This window comes from Phoca vitulina, unplaced genomic scaffold (genome assembly GCF_004348235.1).
Source record: "Phoca vitulina isolate PV1807 unplaced genomic scaffold, GSC_HSeal_1.0 scaffold7, whole genome shotgun sequence".
In the NCBI taxonomy this organism is placed as follows: domain Eukaryota; kingdom Metazoa; phylum Chordata; class Mammalia; order Carnivora; family Phocidae; genus Phoca; species Phoca vitulina.
The window spans coordinates 42,007,222-42,023,865 of NW_022589710.1; the positions used below are offsets into that span (position 1 = coordinate 42,007,222).

A 16,644-nucleotide genomic window follows, 5' to 3' on the forward strand; every position below is an offset into this window, starting at 1 on the left:
TAAGTCAGCTAGCTGTCTGCACTTAAATATATATTCAGTGTTTTGGCAGTTGACGCGTCTTTTCCTTTTATGCAAATGGCAAATAATTTCAATGCCATTTTCCTATCAGAAAAACAATACATTTCAGCGGTCTTTCATTTTCTAATTGAAGTATCTGATGATAAGTTTTTTACTGATTGTTTTTCTTTTTCTCCTACAGCTTTGGGAACTCCTTTATAAATTGCAGTTTGTATACACTTACATTGCCCCATGGCAGATTACATGGGGCTCTGCTTTCCATGCTTTTGCTCAGCCCTTTGCAGTGCCCCGTATCCTTCTAATAAAAGTTATATAAGAAAGGGCAGTCACATCCTTAATGTGAATGTTGGTTTGTAGGCATAACCTTTTATAGGCATAGAATATAGATTACTAGGTGGTAAATTGTCAAATATTCTCAGTCCTTTGAGTCCCTATATGTACCTATTTTGATTGTTTAACTTGTATTAACATCTGTGACCCACAGATCATCTGAACATGAGGACAGTATTAAGATTTTATAATTAAGTAATGCTGATTTAAAATTTTATGTTTACATATGTAAGCATTAAAGTCTAGGAATTTTTAAATACAAAATGTTTAGAAATATTTTTAAATGAATGAAAGTACAAACATTTTTCATAATCATATGATTGTAATTGAACTATGTTTAAAATTTTCTATTCTCATTGTTTCTTAAAAGTACTGCCTAAGTAAAAGTAAAGGTTAGTGACCACATTGATGTTGAAAAGCAGACTTTTTGTATCTATAAATTTTAGTTTGATCTTTTGGAAAATTAAACCCAAGCATATTTATTCAAAGTTAATGTATGGACTTTTACCAAATACATATTAGCAAATATTTATTTGACTCCCTTCAAAGCATCATGCCAGGGTGTACTTTTCCTGGCTGTGTCTTTCTGCTTGTACCCCTTTATATTGTCCAAGGACACCCTCTTTTGTGTTCCTCTGATGAACCACATTGTTCTCATTGCTGTAAGCACAGTATGTTTGTGAGATGTATTTGTGTGTGTGTATGTGTGTGTGCGCATACACGTGCGCTCACTCAAATGAATGTTAAAAATCCTTAACCAGTTTTTTCATAGATTCAGCCATGTTGTTTGTTCAGGCTGCTGTATCTGCCTTTTTTTCTACTCCACTAAATCCCTTTCTGGGAAGTGCAATATTCATCACTTCTTATGTTCGACCTGTGAAATTCTGGGAGAGAGACTATAAGTGAGTACAATAAAACATTTGAAAGCCAATTTTATCTATTCTTTAATAATAAAAACTATCAACAGAATTATTATAATAATTTTTTGTGTTAAAATATTTTGCTAAAACTATTATAAATACTCTTAAAGTTTCAAAATCATATAAAATTAGAAGAGTCAGAATAACTACTGTATATTTTTCTCTGCCAGTTTTTCTAAGATTTTTTTAAAACCTAGTTTTTGTTGAATATACTCATTTTTCTGTCTTTTTTCTTTTAATGCTATTTCTTTGAGTTGGTTCCACATTAATACTACTCTGAAACTTTATGCTATACAATGTTATTTCATTATAGCAGTCATAATTATCTCATAGTTTTCTTAGAAATAGCTATTTGCGGAGCTAAATTTTCTATAGATTATTTCTGGTTTTTCAAGAGAATAATTTTTTAATGACTATCTTTGTGCATAAAGTATTTTCTCCATTTAGATTTAGTTCCTTTGGCTAAATGTTTTCATCTGATGCCTGCTAACTACCCTTACATGTAATCTCTCCAAATTTCTTTCTTTCTTTTTTTCTTTTTTTTTAATTTAAGAAAGATTATTCAAAAGGGGAATTACTGAGTCATGGAGCCTAAACATATTAAGGCTTTTAACATGTATTAACATATTGATTCAGAAAGAGCTTATATTACTTTTTAATTCTACAGGCCATCTCCTTGACTGCTTCTTTTCTTCCTATACTTTTACACGTTAGCGTATATAATAAGTGAAAGTAGTAGTCTCACCTTTTACACAATGGACTAGCTTGGGGATTTGAAGCTTTTGCTCTGGTCTTTTATCTAAAACCATACATGGTGTTTCTCTTTTATGAATTTCAGTGTTATTTATATTCTCTTCTTCTCAGCTAACTTAAATTGAGCCCAAAATAATGTCTGTGGCGACAGTTTTGGTCTCAGGACCCCTTTACTCTCTTCACAGTTATTAAAGTCTCCAACGAGTTTTTGTTGATACAGGTTTTATCTACAGATAGTTACTGTATTAGAAGTCAACACTCAGAAAAATTCAAATGTTTATTAATTAGTTTAAAAATAGCAACAATAAATCCATTATGTGTAAATATAAATAATATTTTTGTAATGAAAATTACTGTGTTTTCCACATCACCAAAAATAATCAGTGAGAAGAGTGTCACTGTTTTTGTAGTTCTATAAATCTCTTTAGTGTCTGGCTCAGTAAAAGACAGCTGGATTCTCCTGTCTGCTTCTGCAGCCAATCTGTTGTTGCAATATGTTGTTTTAGTTGAAGTATATGAAGAAAATCTGGCCTCATACAGACACATAGTTAGAAAAGAAAGAAGTACTGTAATAGCCTTTTTAGACAATTGTGGATATTTTTCTTTGATCCTTCACTAAAAGTTGACACATGGTAGTTCCTAAAAATTAGTTGCAGTATAGAGTCTAAAACCATATCTATTGTTGGGGAAGAAGAATTTCCTCTGCCTTTCAAGGTCCTTCCAGTTCAACTAAGAATCAAATTGACATGAGACAGATAAACAGGAGAAAATCAAATTTAATGTGCACATATGGGGAATTCACACAGACATGGAAATTCCAAAGACAGGTAACATGATGCTTCTGTGAATTAAGGAGAGGGGTAAGGGTCTTAGGATACAAAGGGGAGAAAGATCATTAGCAAGAAGGTGAAAGGAGGTGTTTGGAAAACAAAGGTTACCCCATTTTGTAGATAAGTTTCTTAGGTAAAGAGGAATCTCTGTTAATAGCTTTCTTGGTGATATAAGCAAGCAGTTGAGGGTTTTTTTTTTTTTTTTCCCCTGAATCTGCTGAGTTTTGATTGCTTTTATTTTTTATTTATTTTCTTTGAAAGATTTTATTTATTTGAGAGTGAGACAGAGAGGGAGAGGGAGAAGCAGGCTCCTTGCTGATCAGGGAGCCTAATACGGGGCTCAATTCCAGGACCCTGGAATCATCACCTGAGCCGAAGGCAGACACTTAACTGGCTGAGCCACGTAGGCGCCCCTTGATTGATTTTAATTCAAAATAATGTTCATGTCAAAGTGGCCCATCTTGGGGCGGCCTGCCCTTGGCCCCATGAATTTTTGGAACTGTGTTACATCAAAATCCACTGATAATTGTTACACGTTGAATGGATCTTTTACCCATGCATAATCTTGTAACAGCATTTATTGATCATTTAGAAAATATCGGTTCACTGGGTAACGTAGATCTTAACAATTCTTGATCTTGATCAAGATTTTGATACATTTCATTATATAATATTAAAAAAATGTATTCATTCATATCCCCACCAATCTCTAAAGAAAAGTGTTTAAGTATTACTAAGCTATCAAGCTTGTTGATAAATATATATACATTTTCCCAAATTCTAATTTTTGCTTAGAAACTTGAATTTTATTATTGCCAACAGGACAGACTCACTTTCTTCATTTTTGAGAAATGTCTATCAAGTATGCAAGTCTGAATAATCATAGTAAAAATGGTGTTCCATGAAAAAAAGAGCTAGTGCAGCTTGCAATTCAAGTAACTACATGAATGCTTTCCCTTGAGACAACCATCCTACTTCAGAATGCAGCAGAAGTGCTTTATGTGTATTTTGCTACACACAATATTAAAAAGACTTTACTGAGTGGTGGGTTGTGATTTAATAAAATTAATTTTTTTATTGCTTCATTAAAGACATTTTAAAGCAAAACTTGAATTTTTGTTTATTTTTTCTTGTGCATATTTGGCAGTGAAAAATACAGTTTGGTGCCACTGTCTTGATTCATGTTGAAGTGCCCGTAGCCTTACCCACTATTACTTTAGCACCATTAATGCAATCGTCTACACAGTGAAAAAGTGAACAACAGCTCAGTATTATGAAAATCATTTTGATCTGGAAAACTCCCTAAAAGGATCTTGAGTCCCCTGCTTTGGTTTCTGTGGACCATATTTTTGGAAACCAGTGTTCTTTTTTTTAATAAAAAATAAAATTTATTATTTGGATGTTCCAGTGTACAATTTGTGGAGACATTGCCAACATTTTCCATTCTCAAATCCTCATCAACACATGGATAAAATGCAGGCACTGCATTTATTATTTATATTGTAATGCACTGCTCATTGGAATACCAAGTACAAGGAGTGCTATTAGAAGTAATAAAAATATATCTATTAAACTCAGAAAAAGCACTCTTTATGGGCACTTAATGAGGATCCCTATCCATAAGATCTAACATCTCATCCTATGGAATCCACCCATAAAAATCATCAATAACAATAGCCTGCCGACTACTGTAACCCCCCTGCCATTTACCTATAGGACTGTAATACACCCTCCCAACCACTAGAGAGACACTTCAGCAGCAGGGAAACCACTGTTCTAAGAACACTGTACCACTGGACATTAATAAATGCACCTTCTCCTTGCACAGAATGTTTCATGCACTGTGTATTTCTAAGAACTGCATGTAGGACACATGTTTCATCCTGATCAATTTGGGGGGGGGAGCTTGAACTCATTAATGAATTAATTGAACTCATTAATGTCTTTCTACCCTGTTCAGTGAAACACCAGTTAGGTAAAAACTGCTATGTTTATGATGGAGGTGGGCAAGTAAAAAACCTTATCCCTAAAAGTACGCTCATGAGGAATTTTATCAATATATACCAATCATAGGTTTTTCTCAGAGATATTCATGAAGTGATAATCTTTATTTTATTTATATTGTACAGTTTTCTCCTTTTTAATTAAAGGTTACTAAAAATGTTCTGTTTTGCCTTCTTCAGCACAAAACGGGTGGATCATTCAAATACCAGATTGGCTTCCCAGCTTGATAGAAATCCAGGTAAAAGCTCTGTGAGTAAAGAAGCAAGTCTAAGGAATTTGTTATATATATATATTTCACTCCTGACTTGTTGGGAATCCTCTGTGAGTTCCAAGTGGTCATTTTTTAAAGACTATATATCCTTTGCTTCTTGTTCTGCTTTAGCAAAGTGTGAATTCAAGTATCTAACCCATCTTTTATAAAATGCATTTTAAGAATGTTCATAGGAATAAAAAAAATGCCATTCAAAGATTGTTCTTACATAGTTTAAAAAGTAGAACAGTTAAAGTAAAACTGGTCAAGTGTATCAAAGAGTATGCAATCTGACCAACAGGTGTATTAATATATTTGCTTCTCCTGCTTCCCCAAATGTTTAGGTAAATGTTCATTTAATTTCATTTAGTTTGTTGAATGTAGAGATGTCATGTGGGGCAGCCAAATAGCCCTCAAGATAGAGTTTCAGTGGATGGCATTTGGTGGTGGTACCGTTGTCTAAAGTCTGGTTCCTTAGTTTCATCATTTGGGAAACATCCTTTTGTCTGCCTTCCTGTTAGTAATCTGACACACACAGGGTGGATCTCACTAATCCAACCATAAGAAATTATCCAGAATTCCAGTGTATTAATTTACTAAAAGAAATCTTACTCTCAGATAGACTGGAGCATTTCTATCCATTTGACTCTCAGATTCCTTCAAATGCTGATTCCTTCAACTGTTCTACTTGAGAAACTAAATTAACAATAATCAGATAGTTTTATAATTATAAAATTGGATTAAAGAGGACTAATTACTTGATAATGCCTGTCATTATCACATTCTGGTAGTTAAACAACCATCCCAGCTCTAATATGTCCATGTATAAGGGGCTTAGAATTCTCATGATGCTAATGAAGCCATCCTGCATATCAAAAAGACCTGAATTAATATGCACACTTCTGAAATGAGCAGACAGGGCATTAGATATGACCATCTTACTGAATTAGTATCTGGAGTACCCTTTTCATTATTTTATTTTGTAGGCTGAGTTTAAAATAGTAAGCTTTGTGTATTTTGCTTTCCTCCAGTATTATACTATGGGTACCTGTTTACAGATTTTGCTTTGGTTGGGTTACTTCTAAAGATGGCTAGTTTTATCCCAATTTTTTTTCTTAAAGAATGACTCTAATAAATTTTATAGGTTCTTTGCTGCTGTTTCTATATATATAGTTTATTTCTATTAAGCTAGTTTTAGCCATCTCAATATTCAGGGGTTTTTTGTTGTTTGGGGGATAGTTTTTTTTTTTTTTTTTTTTTGACCAGCTTCTATTCATTTTGGACTGTCTTGTTTGTTCAAATTTTGTATTCCTTTACCCACTTTCTTTTTTAATGTATCTTTTTGTTCTAATCCTGAATTCCTTTTATCTTGTTCATTTCTCTTACGTGGTTTTCATTATAAGTTGTAGTTCATTGAATAGTGATAGAAGAGGTCATGGTTATTGAAGAGGTGAAAATCCTTAGATTTCATCTAATCTAGTTCCCACATTTTATGGATGGGAGTCAGAGATCAGAGAAGTTATGTGACTTCTAACTCTAACTTCTGAAACTTTTCTCATTACCCTGTGTTTCATTTTTATATCGGAATTGTAAGGGTGTTAATATTATTTTCCTTGTCAAGAAAATATAGATACAATCCTAACTGGAAATTAGTTTTAATATTTTAATATTTTGTTGATAGAATGAAGACTTAGGGTAAAATGTAACATATTTAATTCCTTCTTATAGGATCAGATGACAACAATCTGAATTCCATCTTTTATGAACATTTAACCAGATCCCTACAACACAGTCTCTGTGGTGATTTGCTCCTAGGACGATGGGGAAACTATAGTACAGGGGACTGTTTCATTCTTGCCTCTGACTACCTCAATGCATTAGTACACCTTATAGAGATAGGCAATGGGTTGGTCACTTTCCAGCTGCGGGGACTTGAATTCAGAGGTAAGATACTCACCTTTTATTTCTGTAACGTACTCCTGTGACATCTGAGTTTTATGTGTTTACATCTCAAATTAAAAATTAGCATAAAATTAGATGGTTTGGAGTTGTGGAATGAGAAGAGTTGTTAAAAGAGCAATTATTAGATTTTTTTCCAAATTTCACGTTCAGAGAAAAATCATTTTTGTGGTATGCTAAAATATGTGAAGGTAGCATCATTCTTGCATAACTCAGTATTTTCCTGGTGATGTTTAATTTCTGTTGCTTTGTGCTTGCTCTCTTGCTATTCTCTTTGTGAGAAGTTGCGTTCATTTGTTAGATGGCTGGAGCATAGAATGCCGTGTTTTTGTGTGTAGCTAACCAAGTACTTTCATGTAGATACCAAGCCTTTGTCTTCCACAAATTTTGGTTTTGAAGTGAAGTTCCCATAACATTAAAATCACAGTTTTAATGGGAATAAGTCAGTGGCATTTAGTGCATTCACAGTGCTCTACAGCTGTTAGAGTAGGCAGTTGGTTAGGTTCTAAGCGGATGCCTGGAGGTCAGTAAAGAGGAAGCCAGGGCCAGCTTTTAGGAAAGTCAGAGGCCTATCCTGACAGTACTCCAAAACGAAGAAGCCACAAGAAGCCAGTTCAAACCAGATAGGCCCAAAATGGGCTAACTAGAGGATCAAATCAGACTTAAACCTTATAGCTTTATTTTCACCCCGATGTTGAATCGGAAGGTTTGGACCTTTGTTAGGTAATATCTTTGTTAATGGAACAAGTACTTTTCTAAAATTACTCCATTCACTGGAAATAAGATTGTACTTGTGTGACACTCAGATTAAGGCAGTAAATATTGATGTTTGTTATTCATTTGTGATCTGTTTAGTCATCCAGTCTCTCTCTTTCAAAATGTCCTGTTCTTGTTTTATGGTTTGTTTCTGCCTCTCCATCAGAACCCAAGACCTTAATTCCATCTCTCTAGAGTCTTACCTGATGTTCACATCGAATCCAGCTGAACTCATCTGAAAGTCAGCACCCAGTACACCACTACACCTACTACTCACCACTAGAATACATAGTATCTAGTCATCTCACCACTACACCTACTATTGCCATGACTTTTAACATCTTTTTAAATTGTTGGTACCTGAAGATTTCACCTTTTTGTTTTTTAATTTTTTTTTTTTTAAACAATTGTGTGGGGAAGCTGTTTTATGTCGCATTTCTGTCTGTGTGAATTGGAAGAGGGTCCTTCTTAGGACGTGCTTATTTCACCATATTGGTCAGAAATCCTCCAAATCAGAAACTGATCCAAATCCTTACTCTCCCAATTTTCAATCTCTGGTACCGAGTAGATTCAAATAAAATTTTGGACAAATTTTTTGCCATTCAAATTCTATTTGCCAAACAAAACTCAAACTGATTTGGGAACACAGTACATTTTACTAGGGATTTGGATAGCAAGAGGTATCTGTAAGTCTTCACTCAGCCATAGTGTTGGGTTTTGTTTTTTTTTTTTTGAGGCAGATTTGATCATGTTCCTTTCATGCTTAAAATTGTCTGTGGCTTTCAATTGCACTTAAAATAGAATTCAAACTCCTTAACATGCTCTGCCACACTGTGATCTGGTCTTTGCCAGTTTCTCCAACTCCACTTTATACCTTCATCCTCACTTACTCTAGCCACACTGGCCTTCCTTCAGGGTCTTAACTGTGCTAAATTCTTTACTAAGGACTTCCTACTGCCTTTCTCTTTGCCTGGAAAGTACCAGCCATCTCCCTTCCTCCCACCAATCTTCCATCTGGCTAATTCCTTAATTATCTTTAAGCTTTAGCCTAAATATCACTTTCTCAGAGAAGCCTTTTCTAACCACCTGTCCCACATGATTATCTCTCATATTGCCATTTTTACCTCTTTAGCACTTAGCATAATTATAATTTCATAATTTCATATTTATTTGTGTTTGTTTAAAGTTTATTTCTTCTTTAGCCCAGGGGTTGGCAAACTTTTTCTATAAAGAGCCAGATGGTAAATAATTCAGGGTTTTGGAGGCATGCACATTTTCTGTTCCATATTTTTCTTTGATTTTTTTTTTTTTTTTTTTTTTAAAGATTTTATTTATTCATTTGACAGAGAGACAGAGAGAGAGGGAACACAAGCAGGGAAGCGGGAGAGGGAGAAGCAGGCTTCCCACAGAGCAGGGAGCCCGATGCGGGGCTCGATCCCAGGACCCTGGGATCATGACCTGAGCCGAAGGCAGATGCTTAACCCACTGAGCCACTCAGGCGCCCCTGATTTTTTTTTTTTTTTTTAAACAATGCTTTAAAGATATAAGAACCGTCCTTAGCTTGGATTTGGCCCAAGCCTGTATTTTGCAAACCTTTGCTATAGATTATAAGCTCCTCAAGGGCAGGAATCCTATCTGCTTCATTCATTACTATGTATCTAGTTGCTTTTTCATCAGTTAGCATATAATAAATAATTAGTTAATTTTGTAGAATGATTAAATGATGTAAGTATATAGCTGTTTCTCCTTTCTCTGCATTCCAGAATTCTCATGAGGTATGATTATATTCTTGCTCAGATCTTGTGATCTTTGGTTATTTTCTTTCCTTCAGAGTGTTATTCCCTGTTCCATCTACCTCCTGCCTCTCAAAATATTAATCAAGAGTGTCAGTATGTTGCCAGGCAGATATTTGGATCCCCTGAGCATTTTGATGTGTTTTCTGGGGTATTCTCCATTAAGCCAATTTAATTCATTGATTTTATTGTATCTTGTAGTGGATGCTAAATGCCATGTGACATTTAGCTTAACAAATTTCTTGATCAGTTTCCTGTATGTCTTGGTTAAATCCCTTTATATTTATTTCATTTCTGTTTTTATTTTACTGATATTCTCAATATTCTTTTCCATGTAAATTTTATCTCATAGATTTGAGTTATCAGTCATTTTTTGTCTATCAAAAATTTTTTATTAAAGCTTCTACAGTGCTAACTTTCTGTTTGTAAATGTTACTTCAACCAAGTACAGTTTTCCAGGTCAAACTTTATAGGTCAAAATGTACTATGCTGATTGGATTCCTCTTGGTTTTTACTCAAATTACTTTTAACATGTCTAGTTTTCATAACTGCCAGTTTTAGTTTTACCGATAATACTATGAAGTGACTGAAAGACATAGCTAGTCCAGGAAACAATTGGTAACAGTTCCTTATAGATATTCTAGAATCCCCCTCCGAGTCTCAGAGTTCTTTTTTCAGTTGCTAATATTAACTCCTATGCTTATCGTTGACTTCATTTCCTAAGCAAAATGTATTACTAGGGCATGTTGGGGTAGAAAATATTCTTGGGATCTGTATGGTAGAGTAAAAATGTCCCACATTAATTAATTACTCTGTTCACTTTCTTCTGCTCTGAACAAGGATTTCATTCTGTCTTAGTAAATGTCAAAATCTCCAAGTTCCCTCTTGCCACATATCTTTTCTATATACCATTAACAAAGTGATCTGCACAAAATACAGCTCTCATTATGTCATCTCCTTTACTTCAAAACCTTTGACTGACCTTCCAGAAAGATGACAAAATGAATAAAATGAAGTAATAATACATAGAATCTAAGGAACAGACCCAGCTTCATGCCGTGATTTTAAAACCCCAGCCTCAGGATGTTTCTTCTAGAGACTGAATAATTTGTTTGCCCTCTGTACCCTATTCTAGCACATGGATAAAGAAGGAAAATTTCTCTAGGCTTTTTACAGAGCCACTGTAATACTGATGTCAAACTATGGCTAAACTGGCTAAAAAATAAGTGTAATATAACTCACATGAGACTCTAGATGCAAAAATCCGCAGAACCCAGAATAAGCAGAAATTAGCAGTCCTTTTTTTTTTTTTAAGTACCTCTCAGTAGTTGAGCCCTTGTCATTTCATTTTTATCTTTGAAATTAAGTATTAGAAAACAAATTAATAGAATTCATCTTTTAATAGGTTATAGGAGAAAAACAACAAAATATGATCCTCTCAGAAGATGCCAGGAGACATTTGATTGAATTTCATTTCCATTATTGGTTTGAAAAATACTTTATAAAATTACACATATCCTTATTCTGGAAAAAAAAAAAGTTTGTATATATAGATCTATAGTCATGATCATGTGTGATGATCAACTGCAGCAGGTACTCCTGTTAATGTCTGGTTCATGCCAGGGTTTTTCTTTTCACCACTGTGTGACACTGTTCTGGAAGTGCTCAACAATGTAATCAAACAAGAAATGAAATCATAGAGTTGTTGAGAGTTCTAGAGTGCTAAACAATACAGCTCATTAGCCCGGCCCAGCCTACCTCTTATGCCTCTCTTTTATAGCACCACTACCACCTGGGGCTAGTTTTCATGGCATCATTTTCTCTCAAAGCAGCGTTTTTCAGGGGTGCCTGGGTGGCTCAGTCGGTTAAGCGTCTGCCTTTGGCTCAGATCATGACCCCGGGGTCCTGGGATCAAGCCTCGCAGCAGGTTCCCTGCTCATCGGGGAGTCTGCTTCTCCCTCTCTCTGTCCTTTCCCTCATTCGTATTCTCTCTCAAATAAATAAATAAAATATTAAATAAAAAAAGCAGTGTTTTTCAAACATGGATTGTATATGTTCTCTTTAAAGGAAAAAAAATTTTGAAGTCCATATAAGTTATTAAAATATAACCTAAATATGTGCATTTATAAAATTAAGTGTGATACCCTTATAGTCCTTACAGAATTTAAGGAATTTGCTAATTAAGTGGAAGCAAGGCCACAGAACAAAATAAACATTAATGTGACAGATGATATTTTACTGGCACTAGATTGCTGTGGGTGTAATTCTGTATTTATTCTGATTTTGTATTTTTACTTCAGTAACACTAATGCAGAGAATGTCTGTTTGATATCTTGTATAAAAGAATGTAACTTCAAAGAATTGTTTGCTAGTCTTGAATAATCAGAGCTCATACCTAATTGAAACTTTATCAGCAGGTAAGCTTCAAATTGCTAATAATGTAATTTTATCCAATTACTGTTGGAATTGGGAACAGAAAAAGTAATTATGGATTTAAGATAAAATTATCATGAACCATTACAGTTTATATATCCAAATATATGTATATAATATTTCTGCTTGCCACATGGACATGGTACTGATAAATAGAGCCCACATTCTTTTGAGTTCTACGTGTCTGTCTATATTGTGTGCCCTGCAGTGATTCACTTCTAAATCCACTCTTCCCTTATTGAATGAACTCAAACCGTCATGAGATGTCCCTTTACTCATTGGCCTTCATATGATATGAATGCAATTGTGAACCCAAATTTGAAAAGTTTGGGATCAGTAAATGGAAATTAAGAAGGTAACTGCACAAATTTTCAGAACCTTTAATGTGCTAATTCATGTTGTGATTCTGCAGGAAGTGAATATATAATATGCCTAGTTTCTGGAGCTTCCTGCAGTTTGTTAGTGAACATTCCAAGGCAAATCAATCACTTTCAATTACTATAAAAGGTGTTTTTTTTTTCCCCCTAAATTTCTTGTGTCTTTGAAGCATTCATTTTCTACTTCATATGGTTTTTTTTCTCCTTTGTATGCAGTAGTCTCTCTCTCTCTTTAAGGTACTTACTGTCAACAACGGGAAGTGGAGGCCATTACTGAAGGCGTTGAAGAAGATGAAGGATTTTGCTGTTGTGAACCTGGCCATATTCCTCATGTGCTTTCATTTAATGCTGCATTTAGCCAGCGCTGGCTAGCTTGGGAAGTGATAGTCACTAAGTATATTCTGGAGGGTTATAGTATCACTGACAATAGTGCTGCCTCTATGCTTCAAGTCTTTGATCTTCGGAAAGTCCTCACCACTTACTATGTCAAGGTAAGGGTGTGTGCCCAGGTAGATCTTCTGACAGTTCTGAGTTCTTCTTGGAAAAGACTTTTTTTTTTTTTTTTAATATACTTGTGCTTTGCTTCTAAGTAGTGATATAAATTCTCTAGTATTGGGGTGCCTGGGTGGCTCGGTCGGTTCAGTGTCTAACTCTTGATCTCAGCTCAGGTCTCGATCTTAGGTCGTGAATTTCGGCCCCACTTTGGGCTCCACGCCCAGCTGGAGTCTATTTAAAAAAAAAAAAAGGGGGGGGCGCCTGGGTGGCTCAGTTGGTTAAGCGACTGTCTTCGGCTCAGGTCATGATCCTGGAGTCCCGGGATCGAGTCCCGCATCGGGCTACCTGCTCCGCAGGGAGTCTGCTTCTCCCTCTCCCGCTCCCCCCTCTTGTGCTCTTTCTCTCTCTCACTCTCTCTCTCAAATAAATAAATAAAATCTTTAAAAAAAAAAAAATTCCCTAGTATTCATTAAGTCAGTGAAGTATACCTACTAAGGTATTGCTGTGTCTTTCTTTAGTGGAACTTATTTCATTTGTTCATGAATAATAGCTACCATATGTAGATTATATGTTTTAGGTACTGGGGCAAGGAATACGCATACGCATATGTATACATATATATGTCTTCCCCAGTTTTCTGAAGGAATATTACATCTCTGTTTTTCAAGTAAACAAGAATCAGAAGTTACCTGCCCAGTGTCCTCTACTTAGCAAGTGGAGTTAGGGATTTAAAATCTAGGCTTGTCCAGCTCCTGAGCCCTTGCTATTAACCACTGCTTTGCACTGCTTTCAATAACCTGAATAAAACTATTGCAAGATTTGGAAGGTCCCCAAAACCACCCTCACTTGTAACACCAGCTGCAATTTTGGGTCCCCACGGACTAGTCTCTGGTTCAGTAATTTGCCAGAAGGACTCACAAAACTCAGCAAAGCCATTACACTCATGGTTAGGATTTATTACGGTGGAAGGATACAGATTAAAATCAGCCAAGGGAAGAGGCATATAGGGCAGGGTCCGGAGACACCAAGGCATGAGCTTCCAGTTGTCTTCTGTGAGTGCAGTTGTGCAGATAATGCCCATTTCTCCCAGCAACAATGTGTGACAGTACTCACAGACTGTTGTCAACCAAAGAAGCTCACCTGAGCCTTGGTGTGTAGAGTTTTTATTGGAGTCTAGTCACCTTGATGTGGTTTACTGCCCTCATGGCCAGCCTTAGTTTCCAGCTCCTCCAGAGGTCATGGCTGTAAGCTCATGGGGAAAAAAGACTCTTAAGAGGCAAGACATTCCAAGGGAATAGAAGTTACCTCCCAGCACCCAAGGGCAAAGACCAAACCTCTCTTGGGCAAGGTTAATTCTTTACTATACAGGTGTTCTGTTTTTGCTGAAGATATTACAAGATTACAGCAAGCTATGATTTGGCAGCTTGCAGGCAAAGCCAGTATTTTGAAGAGGGAAATGTATGCTAAATTTTAGTGACCCATATCTGGATTTTCCATATCTGTGTTACTACCTCTATGTACCACTTTATTTGTGCTGATTGGGATGCATGTTAGTCTTACAATTAATGGTTGGTTAAACCCAACCTCAGGAAGCTAAATAGAGTGATTTTGCAATTTTTTTTTTTTTTTAAAGATTTTATTTATTTATTTGAGAGAGAATGAGATAGAGCATGAGAGGGGGGAGGGTCAGAGGGAGAAGCAGACTCCCTGCTGAGCAGGGAGCCCGATGCGGGACTCGATCCCAGGACCCTGGGATCATGACCTGAGCCGAAGGCAGTCGCTTAACCAACTGAGCCACCCAGGCGCCCCTGATTTTGCAATTTTTACATGCTCTGTGTCTCTGTGTGTATATGGCATTTTCTATCTCTGGTTCTAAGTAGGTATATTTCTGTTGCTTTACTATTATATTTCTATAACTTGACCTAGCATCACAAGATGATTTAATAACTTTCTATGAGAAATGCATCATAGTAAAGTTTTTCTCTCTCTTAAAATGTCCTAAATTCAAAAGCTCTAAGATCAATAGAATTGTTTTGAATTTGTCTTGATGAATTTATGGTTGTGACTTTTAAAGTAAAATAACTGTTCATCCAGAAAGGCCTGAGGTATATTTTTACAGCATTCCTAAAATGTATTCTTAGGGTATTGAGCTAGAATAAAGTATTTTTTAGTTATACAATCAGTATAAACTGTTGGAATTTATTTAATGAGGAATTAGAGTTAATTCAAACTGTAACTTGGGTTTTGTTTTTTGCTTTTTTTTTTTAATCTTTTCCCCTTTAGGGTATCATTTATTATGTTACAACTTCTTCTAAACTGGAGGAGTGGCTAGCCAATGAGACAATGCAGGAAGGACTACGTCTGTGTGCAGATCGAAATTATGTTGATGTGGACCCAACATTTAATCCAAACATTGATGAAGACTATGACCATCGATTGGCTGGCATATCCAGGGAGAGTTTCTGTGTGATTTACCTCAACTGGATAGAGTATTGCTCTTCCCGAAGAGCGAAGGTAGAGGTTGTGTACTTTATTTGTAACTCTTTGAGTCCATTTTTTCAGAGATGGAAAGAATATCCCCGTTTGTTTTTATGAGGTCAGTTTTTCCAGACCTTCTTCTTTCTGACCATCTTCTGGGTAAGAGAACCTTCACTCGTTAAAAAGAAATTCAGAGGTTGAGGGGAAGCAGTATTCCACAGATAACCATCAATTTGGTTTTCTTTACTCTGGTATAGTCGCTAGTAGGCTAATGCAGCTGTCACTAATAGCCTGCCTCCAGCTTATGTCCAGAAAGAACTAATTAATAGATAGAATATTGTATTTTCAGGAGAAGCCATTATCAGTAATGATGTATGCCGCTAAGTATTTTCTTTGAGATGTTTTGCTAAGATCCTAATACTTTATAAAAGTCAGGTTTTTTTTTTTTTTTAAGTATGTTCCAGTATTATAAAGCATTAGATTTTATTTAAAGGTTTCAAAGAAACTGCTCATATACATTCATACTTCATTTTAAACTGATTTGTTAAGTGTCTTCTCATTAGAACTATTTAAAGACCTAGAGATTATGTATTAGTTGAGTTCTTCATCCTCTCTGATTTATTAGCTGTCTTCCTATTTGTTAAATACCTTTATACCTTTCTGATAACTAATGTTCTTTGTTTTTTAAAGCCACTGGATGTCGACAAAGATTCATCCCTGGTGACTCTTTGTTATGGACTTTGCGTTCTGGGACGGAGAGCTTTGGGGACCGCATCCCACCATATGTCCAGGTAAGGAAGGCATTTCTGTTTTCAGGAATAGGGTAGGAGAAGCTGTATAACGTAGATCTGAAAAGTCTGAAATAGCTTTTCATGGTAGCATTCTATGCTAATTTATTGCAAAAGTCTCTTCTGATACTGTTTTTTTATAGATCTTTTGTTGAACATAGTTGAGTTCTCCCACGTGGTTAATAGCTGGCTTTTAAAAATCACACGTGCAGTAACTACTGATAATAAGAATTTAATGGATTTAAGACATTTTTAAAAATAATCGCCCATAAAGTTTGATTGGTCTCCTCCCATTTTACATCTATTTTTCTAATGAGTTACCTCTTTTTATTTTTCCATATTTCCTTGTAGGTTTTTTTTTGTCCAGAGCATTTATGCTTTTAATATAGTTAATATAGTACATTAGATTTTTGGGAGTATAAATATAAGCTGAATTTCTTGACATATGCATCTGAATGAA

General features: G+C 35.4%; 1 protein-coding gene across 5 annotated transcripts in view; it reads left to right on the plus strand.

Moving 5' to 3' along the window:
* The window catches only part of PCNX1 (pecanex 1), a 160,285-nt gene that overhangs the window by 126,925 nt on the left and 16,716 nt on the right, over positions 1 to 16,644 (plus strand). For all 5 annotated transcript variants that reach the window (XM_032405443.1, XM_032405444.1, XM_032405442.1 and 2 more), the window contains 7 exons: positions 200 to 308; positions 1,121 to 1,250; positions 5,035 to 5,093; positions 6,834 to 7,049; positions 12,661 to 12,914; positions 15,202 to 15,432; positions 16,087 to 16,187. In XM_032405443.1, the coding sequence (XP_032261334.1) occupies positions 200 to 308; positions 1,121 to 1,250; positions 5,035 to 5,093; positions 6,834 to 7,049; positions 12,661 to 12,914; positions 15,202 to 15,432; positions 16,087 to 16,187 (1,100 nt within the window). The remainder of the gene's footprint in view (positions 1 to 199; positions 309 to 1,120; positions 1,251 to 5,034; positions 5,094 to 6,833; positions 7,050 to 12,660; positions 12,915 to 15,201; positions 15,433 to 16,086; positions 16,188 to 16,644) is intronic.